The sequence below is a fragment of the Botrytis sinoallii genome, assembly GCF_014898435.1.
Source record: "Botrytis sinoallii strain Bc 23 chromosome Unknown BSIN_032, whole genome shotgun sequence".
Classification (NCBI taxonomy): Eukaryota; Fungi; Ascomycota; class Leotiomycetes; order Helotiales; family Sclerotiniaceae; genus Botrytis; species Botrytis sinoallii.
In genome coordinates, this window is record NW_024066059.1 from 441696 (window position 1) to 457968 (window position 16273).

A 16273-nucleotide genomic window follows, 5' to 3' on the forward strand; every position below is an offset into this window, starting at 1 on the left:
CCAATCGAGATATTGCATGGCATTGACTTCATCGTTTCGCATTGCTCCCTCTTGACAAGACAACCTCGCCTCATTTCTTGATCTTGGGGGCCATTGAAGTAGGTACCATCCATCCTTCGTCCCAAGTTTCCAACTGTTGGTATCAAAGTACTATATTTGTATGGTTGGGAGCTACAGATATCTGCTGCAACCACCAGCAACCTCCTGCACTTCAGCATAATGGCAAGGCTTCATTCACTCGGCTCTAGTTCAGGGCGCTCGTAGGTGCAACCCATTTCATGTACTGCATTTGTAGCGTGCATTGCCCCTGAGTAACACACCTCACATAACAGATACAGGTAACAGGATACAGCCATGGCCATGACCGTCTTCTTCCATCTCACCCCATGATTTCCATTCCATCTCGCCTCGCGTCTGCTCTGCTCGCGAACTCCGAAATCGTATCAAATTCTCAAATTCGATCTCCTAGCTAGAATCGCTTCGGCTGCATCGGTACCTACCGACCAGGGGGGTTTATGTTTGGAAATCTTAATACCCCACTGTGTGTCCGTCCCCTTGAATCCGTACTCCGCCATGGCATTATATCTCGCGAAGTTCTCTTTTGAGCAGAATGGAGTTTGTAATTGTCGAAAGTGTTTAGGCATACACGTGCCGCTTCTCCTCTTCCCCGTTCCGCTCCCCGCCCAAAGCATGAATGACTATTAACCATCCATCACTGACAAGTTACAACCGAACCAACACCATTCCAATCCATCCTCCCGTCTTCATTATCCATATCAAACCGTGCCATCAACCTAACCGAAACCCCCGAATGTGGAGGAACCTCGCATCTGAAGTTGGGCTCCCCATCTTTGTGCATCATCCACGTTCTTAATCATTGGTCTAACCTTACACTTTCGTGTCAAAAACTCCGGGTGAAATCCTAATGGCCCACTATTCATTCCAATCCATTTGCAATTATTCCTTGCAACTTCATTCATTTTCATAATTCTTTCCGATTTTGGTTTATTTTATTTTATTTCATTCTCTGTGTATTTAATTCTTCAGCGACGATCTCAAGGGAGCCTTACTTTACGTTTCATCAAGGGAGAGCAGCTTGTATAAGCGGCCGTGAGGCACTTCGCGACCACTTACAAATGTACACTCTCAACTTCTTGATTCATCCAAGTCACAGAAAGACAGCAGTACATCCGTGGCGCATTCACCATATGAAACAAACTCTTTACATAACAACGAAGGGGAGAGGGGGGTTTAACCAAAAGCAAAAAGAAACGCGTCCACGTCCCCATTTCAAACCTACGTCTTGGCTGCAACATACACATCTCTCTGCTCAACAGCGGTGAAGGAACCTAGAAACACCATTCCCAACTTCAACCTCGGGACTTTTGTAGATCCTCTATCACGAGGTGACAACTTCATTTCAAATCATCCTCAGCTCATTCCCTGTCTCTGCTCAGACCTCTTTGCTAGCTTACAGCGGTAAAACATACATCATGATACATGCTCAAAGACATCCTATCTACGTATATACCTGGTACCTAAAGCTAAACCTACATCCACGTTTTTTTTCTCGTCGGCGGCAATTGAGACAATCTTATCGACATCGCGGGGAAATGATCCTCATCTGCTCTGCTCAACTTGAGCATCTAGACTGACCTGACTGGCTCAATGAATATCGACATCAAGGTTCGGGGGAAATATCATATTACAAACTTTTCCCATTCGAAATTGACATCCATTTTCATTTCAATAAACCTTCTCGAAAGCTCCTATCTGAACTTTTCTTCTCTCCATTGATACATACTGTAGAACTAATCTTCAATCCCGTCCACCTCATCTCATCTCATCCGATTCTACAGAAAACCCTCCCCCCAAGCCTGCGTCGATCATCGAATTCTTCCCAATTCTTCCATTTCACTTCAATCAAATCCCATAATCCCATCCATCATCCATTCCAACCAACCACATTCCCCAACCATGCAAAAATCCCCCAAAGGGCCAAAGTTCCCACGCGGAGTCCATCGACCGCTTAAAACGCCTGTGTAGCCGCCGAAGAAACATCCCAATCATGTATGCAAGCAAAAAGCACAGGCGAACGCGATCAACCTTACGAGAAACGGTTACCCGAAGCGCCGAATTTTTCAGAAACGCAGGTTGATCACCCAGGTGTCAGGAGTCAGCACTCAGGTACGGACATGACGGAGAACCGGGTTGGACCGCTAGGCTTAGTCGAGGTTGCGAATATCATGATTCATGATGATGATGATGATGATGATGGGTGGGATGGATAGATAGAGAAAGAAAGAAGGAAAAATGTCTGTGCAGCCACGATTATAGATAGGTACCTAGCTTTGACATGATATAATGCAATATGACATGATGTTGCACGAACCATTACGGATTTTTGTGACGCTCCGGTCTCTATCTATCTATCTATCTATACCCGGCGATCTAGGATTGAGAATCTAGATCCATCGGATCGGGAGTTGAAAGAAAACCACAATGAGATAGACGCTTTGCTAACTCCGAGCGAGGAGAGAATTTATCATTTTTCTGCATCTACAGAGATATGTCCAGGACTCAATACTCATTAGATCGATCTCCTTACCATACAGTTTGAATACCCTCTCCTTCATGAATTCATCCCTCCATCTATCTCTCACCCGTGACTCAAATCCCAACGAGTAATATCCATCATACAATACCTACCTAGTTCTTCCCAATTCCAGGCACTCGAGATATTCCTCCCTCCGCGGAATATGCCACTCCATCTCGGCCAAATCCCAATCCCAATCCAACTCACACTCACAGTAACCATGAATCAACTAGGCATCTCATCTATCTCCCACTCCATCATTCCATCACTCTCCCAGCCCATCGGGCAACTGATAACATAGCATTTCATTCCAACCCCCAATGCCCCATACCGTACATACCATATCATCACTATTGCCTCATCCTCAACCCCCCTCACCTAATTAGCAACTTCACCCAAACAAACAAACAAACAAACACTTACCACACCCCATCCTCAACCATCTCATCCGCACACACATCCAAACATCTCATCCCAATCAAGCAAAACCCGAGCATTCAAATCCAAGTCTCATCATCTGATCCAAGCGTCCCCACGCGCATAAACTGGCCCAGGCCCATGGAATCCCGAGATATCATTCATCACATCTTCGTAGCGCCTACCTGAAGATCATTGATTGATGGACCCATCCATCCATCCATCCATTCAGAAGTTTCGCCACTATCAAAATTGATAACTGAATCCCACAAGCAGCGCATTGTATCACATGTATAAATGCCAATATAAAACAATATCTATCTGTATTCAGAACCCTGTCCTGTCAATTCAAGTATATTGAGGGGTAAAAAAATCTCTTTTGGATATTCATCTATGTCTTCCTCATGTCGACCTTCGTAGCCTTCTCATACCAAAATGAGCAGGGGCGCCAATCCGTGAGTACGAATCTACGGGCAACTGCTAGTACTGTAACTAGCAATCACCTCTTATCTCTTCCAGAGTCCAGTAACCCAAAGGCCCGCAAGTGTCTGTACCTTAACATGACGCCATTGACTCCCGACGAGCACTGCCATTAAGACCATATCAGCCCATCCCCTCCTCTAACTTCCGAAATCCTTGGCTTCTTCAACGTCCATCGTCCTTCTCCGCGTTGTTCGTACCACCGGAAGATCCTTGGTCGTTACACCGTATCGTTCTATTCTGCATGTTTTTTATCGTTTGACAATGGTAACTGCATGATGGATTAGCTCGAATTTTCATGACAACTGCCTAATCGATATGTGAAAACTTACTAATATCTTCATCTGCTAATTCGTGACTGAGACCTACACGCTGAGGTTGATGCTTGACTGATTTTCCATAAACAATAGCCACGCGGAAATCGTCCACAATAGTTTTATGGATAGCGTTACACTTTGATCACCGTTAGTCACTTGATGCTGTGCTACGCGATTCTCGGAATCATGAAAATAGCCACTTACAAAATCTTCAACTGTGCACCTCGTGGAACGTAACACTACTGGTGCTGTGTAATCAGGCAATTTTCCTTTGGGCTTTGTATAAACTCTGACAAGGTTTAGTTTCTCCCACCTGTTCAAGAGTTAGCATCAGGTTGTTAGGTAATTTTGGCAACCACAGAAATCTGCTAGCTCCTGGTGAACGCCTTGCATCTTCTCTTGAGCAAGTCGATTATAGCCTCAGAACGCCGCGCCATTCAATTGAATTTTCTAAAGTTCCCAAGGCAAAATTCCATGAAAAAGTTCTCAAATCATAAACTTACATCTGTTCTAACAGTTCGTCGACGTTCCACCCATGCTCGGAAGAGATAGGACATGCGTTAGGAATTCTGTAAAGCAAATCAAGTTCCTCTATCGAGATAGCATCGATTTTGTTCAATGCATAAATGACAGGAATATAACTTCGTCCCTTGGCCTCTAGTACGTCTATCAGATCGTCGATAGTGGCGTCGCAACGAATGGCGATATCTGCGGATGAAATTTTGTACTCGTTCATGACAGCCTTGATCTCATCGTGGTCGATATGCGTCATTGGGACAGTATTGGTGATATTGATTCCGCCCTTGTCCTTCTTCTTAAACACAATATTTGGTGGTGACTTGTTGATTCTAATTCCAAAGCCTTCCAATTCATCTTCGATGATTTTCTTATCTGTCAGGGGCTTATTGACATCCAATACAATGAAAATCAAATGGCACGTCTTTGCTACCGCAATGACTTGTCGACCTCTACCCTTTCCATCCTTGGCTCCTTGAATAATACCGGGAAGATCCAGAATTTGGATCTTTGCTCCATTGTATAAAATTTGACCAGGTACTGTCGTTAAGGTTGTGAATTCGTATGCGGCGGCCTCTGAATGTTGGCCGGTAAGTTTGCTCATCAATGTACTCTTTCCCACCGATGGAAAACCTATAAATCCAACACTGGCGACACCTGTACGTGCTACATCGAACCCTACACCTGCTCCTCCACCACTTGACGTAGGGGTCAACAACTCTCTCTTGAGTTTAGCGAGCTTTGCTTTAAGTTGACCAAGATGGAAACTCGTCGCCTTGTTCTTTTGGGTTTTGGACATCTATCATTCCGTTAGGATCTATCGACGGCGAATTGATCAGGTCCTGGGAGTATACCTCATCCTCAATTTGTTTGATCTGTGGCGGGGTATTAGCATTGGGAAAAAAAGGTCGTGGACGAGGGAGTATACCTTATCAGCGGTGGTCGACATGATTGCGGATTTTTCTGGTCAGATCCAGATATCTTATCTAAAGATATGTATTGCTGGGGAGATTTTTTGGCGGAAAGAATAGGTTGCGATTTCCCTCAAGCTGGATCTTAAATTTTGGAATTGAAGATGATGTGAATTTCATTGTGGGGTTCTGCATCAAAAATTATTTCTATGATCGCATAGTTTCAACCTCAGGCATAATATTCTTCGAATTCCCCAATTGGCAAGGTTTCCAATTCAACTGATGTGCCATTCACTCACCGGGGATCCTTGAAGGTCTTGTCAGAAAATCATTTTATTGCGATTCATCATAAGAATTATGGATCCTCGAACTATCTGTGCAGCCTTCTTCATTTTAGGGACCACAGTAGATTTAGGTGGAACTCTGATACCTTCATTCCGACAGCATGTCATGAACTATGGCAGTCGAGGGTTCACACCAAATCCTGAGAAAAGCACATCCCCCCATAGCAAGACTACGCGTTTATTCGAATACGTTGGCTCTATACAGGTTCCCCATACATGGTTCACTCACTACTATATCGTCTCCGTGGCCTCTTCCATTTTCTGGGCGTTTCAAATTATCACACGTGGACCTGCTTTCAGATTACTTGCCTCGTACTCTCAACAAGATGCGACAAAATCAATGACAGTCAATCAGGTAACTTTGGCATGGACACTCATGGCTCTACAGGGTAGCCGGAGAGTGTATGAGAGTCTTACGCTCACTAAACCTTCCCAGTCGAAGATGTGGATTGGGCTTTGGGCTATTGGAATCGCGTATTATTTGTTCATGGGAATCTCGGTTTGGATTGAAGGCATTGGTGAGTGATATGAAATGTAATCTCGTAATTCTTTCCATTAGTGACTAACTACCTAAGCCATACTTGATGCGACCACAGATCCACTAGGTTCGATAGACATCTCACAGCCCTCTTTGAAGACTTGTATGGCAGTACCTCTATTTGTGATTGCATCTGTCTGTCAGCATGAGTGCCACAAGCACTTGGCAAGCTTGAAGAAGTATACTCTTCCCTCGAACCCATTCTTTCGCCACATCGTTTGCCCTCATTACACTAGCGAATGCTTGCTGTATATTGCAATTGCCATTGCAGCCGCGCCTCAGGGACAGTTCCTGAACAGAACCATATTGGCAGGGTTGTGTTTTGTAATATCAAACCTTGGAGTGACTGCAGATTCAACAAGGAAATGGTATACCACAAAGTTTGGTGTAGATAGTGTAAAGGGTAGATGGAAAATGATACCATATTTATACTAAAATGCTCTCTTCAGAGTTTGGTTTAGATAGTTGGAAGCAGAAACGGAAATCGATACCATATTGTAAGATTAGGTCTCTCAGCGTTTGCCGAATATCCCCAACTTTGAACCTAATTTCGATACCTTGAGTACGTCCCGATACGTAAGGCTAGTTCGCTCCTGTCTTTCATATCTACCATCAATAATTTTATCTTTAGACCGCAAGAGATCCCAGTTTGCGACTGTTGTGGAATTTAGGTCAATTTCTGCTTCCGTCTCGGATATTCCATGGTAGTAATTTGTATATAATTCATCTGTTGTGATCAACAAACTCCTTGGCTCCTGGAAAATCCTCCACCTTGGCTGCTCTTCTCTTGTTCCATCGTCTTTGTCTCCATAGATATTCAAGCACAGGCTTGCGCCTAAGCTTACAGTGCAGACGACTGGATGATAGGCGGCTCCATCCTTATGTGGCATAATTCCCTGCTTTGGCAGATATTCATTGATTAGGACATGATTCGGACGCTCATGGGGACTATCACTAAAAATATGACGTGTTCCAGTTTCGTGAGAGATAGGTAAGGAGAGAAGTCGAGAGACAACGGGATCTGTTAGCCATTTGGGCAGAGGCGCATCCAATAGAGTATTCTTGGTCAAATCAGAGGGCCAAGTCTGAAGACGACGATGAGTTAAATGCTTCCATCGTGGTTTTGGGGCTGTGGCAATCTGTGGGAATCAAAATGTCAAATATCACATCTCGAATGAGCCCAGAATCGACCTACTTTCTGCAATAATATTTGTTCTTCCTCCTCCGTAAGAAAATTAGGAATATAAAAAGCTTTGGAAGGGAGGGTCTTGATTCGGGCTTCATCAAGAGATGTTGGTAAGGCTAGTTGTAGAATGTCCATGTTGGATGAATATGTACCTTTGAGAAGTATAATTAAACTATCTCGGGGTGATAATGTGAGAGTGTGTGTGAAGTTTGAAGGAGAAAAGATCTGGTGAAGAGATTGGGTCCAAGATGAAGTTATAAGAGAGGGGGTGAAGGAATAATATGCACACAAGTATCTTCTCGATGCCGAAAGATAGTGAGCGGCCTAGCCTTACCTGGTAGCTTTTCGTTAGGCCATCCGGGTTATCTTCACGTGCTCTCCGTCTTAAAAATCATGCTTTGATCACGTGCTGAAGAAGGCAAGTCTAGATTGGGAAAAAAAAGAGGGCCATTGATAAATTTATTTTTAACTAGCAGAAGGTGAAGCAAAGCGATGAGAAAGCACTAATAAAGTACGAATACTAATACCACGGAGCCAAGGAGCCAAGGTAGGTAGTACGTAAAGGCGAATACGGTAGACTTTCTGACTTCCTCGAGACTTCCAAGTCCTCGAAGATTTAATCACTCACTTCTCTACTACCTAGGCTCGAGGCTCGCTAAGTGATATCCATACAAGCACTTTGAGTTTTAAAGAAGTGTTCGTTAGAACTCATTAGGAGTTAGGACTCTCTAGGAAGAGTTTAGGTAAGGACCTCGGGATGATCTGATACAAGCTAAGAAAAAAAGAAAAGTAGGTCAGTTGATGCGTTGTACTCCTTTGTTTGGTTGGAATAATGGCATAGGCATTCGACTTTGGCGAAGTTTAGTCGTTAGTTTTTCTCTACATTATTGTGCTGTACGGAGTACTTTGTAGATAAGAATACGATGATACTGTAGTTTGAATTAGACCTCAATTAGACCTCAATGGTACTTCAGCTAGACTTCAGTTCGACTTCAATTAGACTTCTCTACTGTCAATCTAAGTTCGCGTCTACGTTCACCTATCTGAAGCGAAAAGAACTTCTGTGGCAAAGTACTGTATGATATAAATAGATCACTCTACTCCGCACCGGCAGATTTGTTGAAAATGTAATTGTTCTGTAAGCCTCGTCGTATACAGATCCTTTTCTCATTCTCTCATCTCACTCATCTGCTGTATGATTCTGGATTGGAGATCGAGACGGTGGGTATGATTAGTTATCTCCCTCCCTAGTACCTTAAGCATCAAAATGGGGATTCGAGGAACAAGTGTCAAGTGTATGGCTGGGTATTTACCATCCATCCAGCCATACATACATACATCCGTCCATCCGTCCATCCATCCATCCATCCATACCCAGGTATGTAGGCATTCATGAATCGAGTATAGCGACCCGTGTAGGTTTTGCTTTGTTTTGCTTTGTTTTGCCTCGAATCTCGTTCTATTGTTGTCCTGCTGTCATGGAACCATTTAGGACAATGCGTATTGTCCTATGATAGACACGATAGACACGATAGACAGGATCAGACAGGATAAGCTCGTTCATGAAAGTTCCTTATTCAGTGTTTTGTGCTTAGTGCCTGAGTGGGGTTCCGTATTCCGTATACCTAGTCTAGCGCTTGTCCTGACTAAGCGTAAGTGGAAGTAATTCAATTCTATCTGGTAACTCGATTCCTCCCATTTAACAAAACCACACCCAAATACTACTTAGCTCCTTGGGAACAATTCTTCTTCAACCAATCCTCAAAATTTACACTTATCCGTACACATACTTTCTCACTTACTTCCAAATTCAAGACTTTCACGATCCACGATTACATTACGAATTTAATGATATAATCCGTTCGCCATTCGGGTTTCCAACTTCAACAAACCAATTTAACCGGCGCATCTCACTAATACATCTATCAGTTTGAAGGACTCGGATGCTCCTCCTTGTCCCGAAAACCATTCACGATCAAAGTGTCTACTCATAATACAAGCCAGGATGATCCGCAGGATACAGCGAAACACAGTCTAGATGTTATGGGCACTCACAATCATGAGGGAGCAACGGCTACAAAACATGGTGACTCGACCACCAGCCTTATTGATCGAAAAGACAAAGTCAACAACGCCACGAATATCATCAAAAGTCCGACGCTTTCCGGAAGACAAGAGACTGTGACTGATTCCGAGACTTCGAGGGATGTGGATATGCCCGATGCACCCCCTGAGGATATTGATGTGAAGAGTGATTCAGAAGCAGAAACAATCGTCCTGGAAGGCAAAAATGGCCACTCGCCCTCGAAAACTCGAAAATCGATCAAGCATGAGGACAATAGTGACGAGGAAGATATTCGAAAGCCGTCCGAGTCTAGGAAACGCGAAACCTTATCACTGGAAGCACTTTCTCATAACGAAAATCATCTAGGAAGGCGCAAGCGTCTTAAGATCGACCCTTCTGAGCCAAGTAAATCTCAGTCTGGTAATGGGAGATTATCCAGTCTACAAAACAAACGGCATTCATCTCTTCCAAAATCTACTGGGCCAGAATTGAGATCTGACGAATCATCGTCGCCACCATTATCGAATTTAGACAGCGCCGATAAGGCTACAGCCGTCGAAAGAGCTTTTCCGCGGAATAAACAGAACCCATCGGACTCGGACGAAGATCATGTCGACCACGAAGATCGAAAATTAGAGCGACTGCGAAATTCTGCCTTGAACAACATGCAAAGGAAAGGAAACATACCCTCACTGAACATCAGCATGGAGAATACTTTAGGTGTCAGGAAGGAACGATCAGAGTCTCCCCACCATGGACGTTCTCACAAACGCGGTCACTCTACTCAGTTTCCCTCGAAATCGATCCATAATTCAGGCCACCGTAAAGGACGAATACCGCCTCCTCTTCTATCTACCGAGTACCAATCCGATGACTCTTCTGCTAGCGGACGCTCACACCCTCGTAGCTCTCGACCCCGGCAACGCACAGCTTCTACCATCAGAGATCTTGCTACACCAGTGACTGTCCCCCAAAAGAAGAAAAAACACCTCGATAGTTCTGGCGCAACCATGTTATTCCAGTTTGTTCGTAAGAATAATCTTGCAGGAGTGATGGAGGAATTCAACAAGCACCCTGAAGACCTAAATCAAGCAGATAATGCGTTGAACACGCCACTGCATGGCGCAAGTCTTGTAGGCTACGATAAAATTGTTGAATTCCTCTTGAGCAAGGATTGTAATGTTGATGTAGTCAATGACCTTGGCGACACACCACTTCATGATGCCATTGACAATGGTCATGTTGAAGTTGTGAGACTCCTTTTAGAGTATGGTGCTGACCCACGTAAGGCAAAGAAGGCTGGAGGTGATGAGCCTAGTGATCTAGCAGCAGCTTATGTTAGTGTTCCTGAGGACGAGGAAAATACCAGAAAAACGAGGAAAGAGATGCAGCAGCTTATTGAAGATGCCAAGTCTAAGTACCATGAAGATACTGTCCTGAGCGAACAAACAACGGGAGAAAATGCAGATCATGAGTCCTATTCAAGAAATAGTCCTCATCATAGCCCTACCTCTGAGCATCCTGGTATATCGAACGGCCTGCGAGCACGGTCGTATAGAACCACACACCGAGATTTATATCGAGATCATAATAATGCTGAAATGCTTCGGGAAGCCTGTCGAAACGGCGATCACCCAAACATCTATAATTGGCTAGACGTCAATCAAAAGAAGGGGAAGGATCCAACATCTCTTCTGATCGCGGCAAAAGCTGGCGACAAATTTGCTGTCGACCTACTACTTGGCCTTGGTAACTACGACTGCGATCCTGAGCCTCTAAGAGGTGTAGAATTTCGATGGTCTACACCAATGCTTTGTGCTATTCATAAAGGTCATATTGACGTGGTTAAGTGCTTGCTTTCAGGAGACTTTGACCCGACCAGGCGCTTGAAGGATAAGACTTACTATGAACATGCGCAGGAAAGAGAGAGGGGCAGTCCCAACTATGACTCAGTTGTTGAAACACTCAAAGATGCTTTCAACTCATATTCGAAGCCAGCCAAAACTTCGCCCTCCAAATCCCGCTCCCCCAAACTTCATCGAGACTCTGATCGCGGCCGCGATTCTAGAAGGCCAATAAGGACTACCCGTGATCGATCTTCACCATCACGGAAGAGGAGTCCTTCAAAATCGATGAGGAGTTTAGAAGTAGGATTGTCACGTCGCCCAAGCAGCGACTCCCTTCATCCGGGCCTTATCACACAGAACCAGGCAAGAAGAGGTCCAGGCCGTCCAAGAAAAGAGGAAAGCAACGCTTCGCATCCGACTTCAGACACAGAAAGCACTCCTTTAGGTCCTCCTAAGAAAAAATTGCAAGCTTCGAAGGTTACAGAAGCTGATGCTGCGGTGATGTCATCTGAAAACGAGCCTCCGAAACCACGGCGTAAGCTTGTCTCTGGTAAGGACTTGAGAGGAGAACGGGATAGACAAGGGCGTGGAAGTATTGCATCAAATATTTCTACCGTATCTGTCCAAGATCGAGACCAGGTAGAAGAGTCGAAGAGCAAAGATGGCAAACAGAAAACCACAGTCATTGCGCAAACAACCGAACTTGCAAATGAAGACCAGGTCTCAAAACCTTTCATCGTCGAGATGGCTTCGGATAAAAGCGAAAAGCATGACAAAGCTAAAGGTACAAAACGAGATGATTCTAAAGACCGACTAGCTTCTATTCGTAATGATAAGAGTCCGATAAAACGACAACGCAAGAGCACAACGCCACCTCGCACAGGTACACTTGATACAATGGTTCCCACGGAGACTGATGGTGCTCCATCTAAGCGCCAGAAAGTAGAGGGACTTTCAAAGCATATTATCACAGATCAAAATACATCAAATTCGTGTACTGACCAGCCAGCACCCAATCTTGATACAACATCTCAGAACAAATGGGCTTTAAAAATTACCAGAGAGAACACATCAAGATCTTCGTCAAAATCTACTGGGGAAAATGAGACATGTTTCGACAAAGAGAACGACGAAATCCAAGCAGCCAAAAAACCCGAGCTCTCAAACCTGATCGATCTGGAACGCAAGAAACAGGTGAAACTGGCCAGGGAAGCTCGGGAAGCTCGAGAAGTCAAGCAGCAGGCCAAAGAAGCCCGTGAAGCGAAAGCAGCGGAGGAAGCTCGAGAAGCAAAGGAGAAGGAAGCAAGGGAAGCAAAAGAGAAGGAAGCAAGGGAAGCAACAGAGAAAGAGGCAAAGGAGAGAGAAGCGCGGGAGAAAGAAGCAAAGGAGGCAAAAGAAGCTCGAGAAGTCGAAGAGGCTCAGGAGAAGCTAGCCATCGAGGAAGCTGCTAAGCGAGCACAGGAAGAAGAGGACCGAAAATCACGACATGCCCAGGAAGAACGCGACAAAGCAGAACAAAGGCGAATATACGACGATCAGAAAAGGATAGAGCGGGAGAAATTGGAACAAACCCGAGCCGCTGCGCAAGAGCGAGAACGGTCTGAGAAAGCGAGACAGGCGCGAGAAAAGGAAGAACAAAGACTATCAAAACTTCCACTTCTCCTTCGAGTCTTTGATCAACTCCCGCAAGCTGAGACACTCAAAATTGCTTCTTTGCCCAAATTCCGAATCATACAAGGATATCGATATGATACCATCAGACCAGAAGCAATAGGCAGCTCCAGTGCGCGAGAGCAGTGGATGCTCAACACTGATGTTGCGTTATTGCTAGGAGAGAAAGACCTCGAGTTATCAAGATGTGAGTACAGGGAAGTGAACGAGTAAAGAAATTGTATTGACTTGCTGTGATAGATACGGCATGGGAACGTATTCCATTGGAGATGGATGCCAAGGAAGCTATATGGCCCCGTGCACACGCAAAATATTCTCGTGATCCTTTCAAGCCAAATATCCTCGTTCCTTCTGATGAACGTGTGCACCTGGCAGAAGACGCTAAGCCTCTGTTCCTTGGGCTCGATCTTTTCTTCGTAAAGGTACGTGTCCTGCATTTCTGAAATTGGTTAGCTTGCTCACATCATTGTAGGTATCGGAGTTCATGTATGTGGTACCTAATTTTCCTCACCTACGAGATAGTCAAATAGCCATCGAATACCAAGAACTTGTCCCCTTAGGCGCCACTCCGGTCAACAGATATGAGCAAGACTCAGATCATGATCCGAGCCAACCATTCTGGCCTGAGCCTCAAATCTACATCAGTGGAACCTTAGTCACACATACAAAAATCGAAACCAAAACAAGCACGAAACCTTTTCCAGAACCCAAAGTATCAAGACGAGAAAATTCAAACGAGAAGGAATTACTTGCATTGGCTTTGGCCAGAACGCAAATGCTTTGGGAACAGCGCGAACGTGATGAACATGATGGTATCACCCCACCACACTCCGATCGATCTAGATCGCTCAACGAAGATGGTCTGATTCAAGAATCTATTTCGGGCCCAATCACGATCAGCCAAAACACAGATCTTTCAAACGGAACCTTTCCTCTTTCTAACGGAACCGTAATGCAAGAAGTCGATATATTGGATTGAGGAATATCGTCACTGATACAAGACACGCACTAACATATGTTCCATCGTAATTGTTATATAATCGCTGTATAAGAAGTTTCTTCCCAGGATGGGCAAGTCTGTAGATATTCTTTTCTGGGAAAAGAAACGTCACGTCATATTTTCTCCATCAGAACATAATACTGTACATATACAGATTCGAATCTCAAACTATCGAGAGACCAGATGAAATGAGCACCCTTCATACCCGGCCCTAATCCGATTCCAAATCCAATCCCAATCATGCATCCAAACGACGTGAGAACGAAAGGAACGGTTCAAACATACTCGTCAAGATGTCTTTATCCTAAAGACATCCCCGACTTCTTGTTTGAAGGGGGGGCTGGGGAGGCAGAAGAGTCAAACACGTTGGCCGGCAAAGATACTTGACTCGGGTGAAGACAAACGTCATGTATAGATAGTAATGAAAAAAGTTATATAACTCCATCTAAAAAAAATCTTTCATGAGCTTTGATTATCGCTCCCTCAAACTTTCTAGATTGCGAAAGATGAAGTTGTAGAAGAGTTTTTGCATACCGCTAGGTATATATTGATCAACAAGCAATTTCGCGCAAACTTTTGAACGCGAAGTCTTCTGTAATGTGGATATTTGACGGTCCTGTTACCAGGAGAGAGACACTGTGCATGTATACACCCCCAAAAACGCACTTGCATCATCAGAAGATAAGATTTTGCGTTTGTTTTGTTTAAATATTTGGAGTACTACGTACTACGTAGGTAGGAGGTGTTCATGCAAACTTTTGAATGAAATATTGGGATATTCAGATATCGGAATAGCAATTTCATGATTGCGTTGTATCGTTGTTGTGTCGTTGTTGCATCGTTGTTGTATCGTTGTTGTAACTAGATAGCTAGGTAGATAAGTAGGTGTTACAAAAAGATTGCATTGACTTCCAAGGTTTGAGAAGCTAGATAGCTAGGAGAGATGGTTTTGAAAGAGGAAGAGGAAGAGGGAGAGTGATAGGAGTGGAAGAGGAGTGGAGTAGGTGCATGCAAATAACAGGTGTGTAAGAAGAGCAGAGTGTGAATAGCGGGAGGGAAGAGTGGATGATGAATGATGAATGATGAGGGGAAAGTTATAAGTGTAGCAAAAAGGGAGTAAGGGTTAAGATGCAGGTGTACGATTAGCATTACAGAGAGGTATTTGGTCTATGGAATCCAAGATTTGAATTCCAGATCTACTTATCCATTGTGTGAAAGTTACCAACTGTAGAGGACCGCATGTTCCCTCCCCTCCTCCAAAGTGATTGTTTTATATTACACTCGTACTCGTCCTGAGAATACCATCATCTAACCATCATCCTATGCCGCAGCAACTTATGTTTCATACTCCGTAAACTAGAATCAACGCCCTACTGTAGTCTGTTTATTGTTTGTAAGATTTGACGTGGAGTTTCAGGATTTGGCGTGTGGGTTTCGTAACTGGTGGCTCCTTCTTCGTTTCGTGGTAGGTAGGATGAAGGGGATGGTGACCTTTCGAGTTGGTGGCTGTCCGCAGCTTATAAACGTGTAGCAACGTAGCAACTATATGGTAAAACTAAAATACTAACAGTCTACTTGGATACATCTTAACCGCACTGAAAATAATACATACTTAGTAAAGGGAACATCTATTTCGGCGAATCGACCCCATTCAGAAATGACTTCTTCTCCTTCGAAGGATGCCATTAAACTACCATCAATTAGAAGTATCTTGGAAGGCCCGACAGGTTCATGCACTCTGCCATCAATATTTCCTGCTGTCGCTCGACCACCAATTTACACTCAACTACCCATTCGAAGTGAAGTCTTTCCTGTGAATCAAACTCTTTCGGGGCTTCCTTTTGTTTTTGTGTCCGTTCAATCATCGGATGACGTTGAAGACAGCTGTAAACAACAGTCAACTACATCGCAAAGCCTCGAGATACGGAACGGCCAGAGTATTCGAGATCGCACTCCAGGTAAGAGGACACCAGGTACAAAGGTAGCCAACAAGGATGGTCAGCACCTATTAGAAATAGAATATCAGGATAAAAGTCTTAAGATTCATGATGAACTTGAAGATATCCAGGAGAGGATTAGTAGTATAATAGAGGAATATGACCAATTGATGGGGGAGAAAACCCGATTGCGAAGATGCTCGGAAGATATAAAAGCGATGACAGAGATATCAAACGAGACGACCGTTAAAGAAGGGATGACAGAAGATCAAAAGTACGTTCCGCGTGTGGTTACTGCATATGTACAATGATAGGGGAAACCTAAAGCAAGAATAGACCGTTAACTATGTCAGTAGCCCGAGTTCATCCGATGTTATGATAGTGATAGATTATGCGTACCTGAAACGAATCATCGGCGACAAGCAGACGTACATCTTTCGCAGACACC

The 16273-nt window shown here is 44.2% G+C and overlaps 6 protein-coding genes across 6 annotated transcripts; 4 read left to right on the plus strand and 2 right to left on the minus strand.

Moving 5' to 3' along the window:
• Positions 1–2072: 2072 nt before the first annotated feature.
• On the plus strand, positions 2073–2291 carry EAF02_011482 (uncharacterized protein; the record flags this gene model as incomplete). Its single annotated transcript, XM_038907529.1, has 1 exon — positions 2073–2291. The coding sequence occupies one exon, from the start codon at positions 2073–2075 to the stop codon at positions 2289–2291; it is 219 nt and encodes a 72-aa protein (XP_038752751.1).
• Positions 2292–3744: 1453 nt separating this feature from the next.
• EAF02_011483 (uncharacterized protein) lies at positions 3745–5275 on the minus strand (the record flags this gene model as incomplete). Its single annotated transcript, XM_038907530.1, has 6 exons — positions 3745–3764; positions 3826–3946; positions 4015–4123; positions 4314–5125; positions 5181–5201; positions 5255–5275. 6 exons carry the CDS (start codon positions 5273–5275, stop codon positions 3745–3747), a joined length of 1104 nt encoding a protein of 367 aa, XP_038752752.1.
• A 319-nt stretch (positions 5276–5594) lies between these two features.
• EAF02_011484 (uncharacterized protein) lies at positions 5595–6554 on the plus strand (the record flags this gene model as incomplete). Its single annotated transcript, XM_038907531.1, has 2 exons — positions 5595–6099; positions 6157–6554. The coding sequence occupies 2 exons, from the start codon at positions 5595–5597 to the stop codon at positions 6552–6554; spliced, it is 903 nt and encodes a 300-aa protein (XP_038752753.1).
• On the minus strand, positions 6113–7710 carry EAF02_011485 (uncharacterized protein). Its single transcript, XM_038907532.1, has 2 exons — positions 7315–7710; positions 6113–7258 (listed from the first exon to the last, which is right to left on the minus strand). Exons 1-2 carry the CDS (start codon positions 7438–7440, stop codon positions 6632–6634), a joined length of 753 nt encoding a protein of 250 aa, XP_038752754.1. The 5' UTR covers positions 7441–7710; the 3' UTR covers positions 6113–6631.
• Positions 7711–9000: 1290 nt separating this feature from the next.
• EAF02_011486 (uncharacterized protein) lies at positions 9001–14348 on the plus strand. Its single transcript, XM_038907533.1, has 3 exons — positions 9001–13075; positions 13129–13310; positions 13361–14348. The coding sequence occupies exons 1-3, from the start codon at positions 9349–9351 to the stop codon at positions 13865–13867; spliced, it is 4416 nt and encodes a 1471-aa protein (XP_038752755.1). The 5' UTR covers positions 9001–9348; the 3' UTR covers positions 13868–14348.
• Positions 14349–15545: 1197 nt separating this feature from the next.
• Positions 15546–16136, plus strand: EAF02_011487 (uncharacterized protein; the record flags this gene model as incomplete). Its single annotated transcript, XM_038907534.1, has 1 exon — positions 15546–16136. The coding sequence occupies one exon, from the start codon at positions 15546–15548 to the stop codon at positions 16134–16136; it is 591 nt and encodes a 196-aa protein (XP_038752756.1).
• Positions 16137–16273: the final 137 nt, after the last annotated feature.

Excerpts from the sequence above, each read along its gene's own strand:
- EAF02_011485 (XM_038907532.1), bottom strand. The coding sequence starts at position 7,440 with ATGGACATTCTACAACTAGCCTTACCAACATCTCTTGATGAAGCCCGA. Across the intron at positions 7,259-7,314 it reads AACAAATATTATTGCAGAAA|ATTGCCACAGCCCCAAAACC; the intron begins GTAGGTCGATTC and ends TGATTCCCACAG.
- EAF02_011486 (XM_038907533.1), top strand. The coding sequence starts at position 9,349 with ATGGGCACTCACAATCATGAGGGAGCAACGGCTACAAAACATGGTGAC. Across the intron at positions 13,076-13,128 it reads AGACCTCGAGTTATCAAGAT|ATACGGCATGGGAACGTATT; the intron begins GTGAGTACAGGG and ends TTGCTGTGATAG. Across the intron at positions 13,311-13,360 it reads TCGATCTTTTCTTCGTAAAG|GTATCGGAGTTCATGTATGT; the intron begins GTACGTGTCCTG and ends ACATCATTGTAG.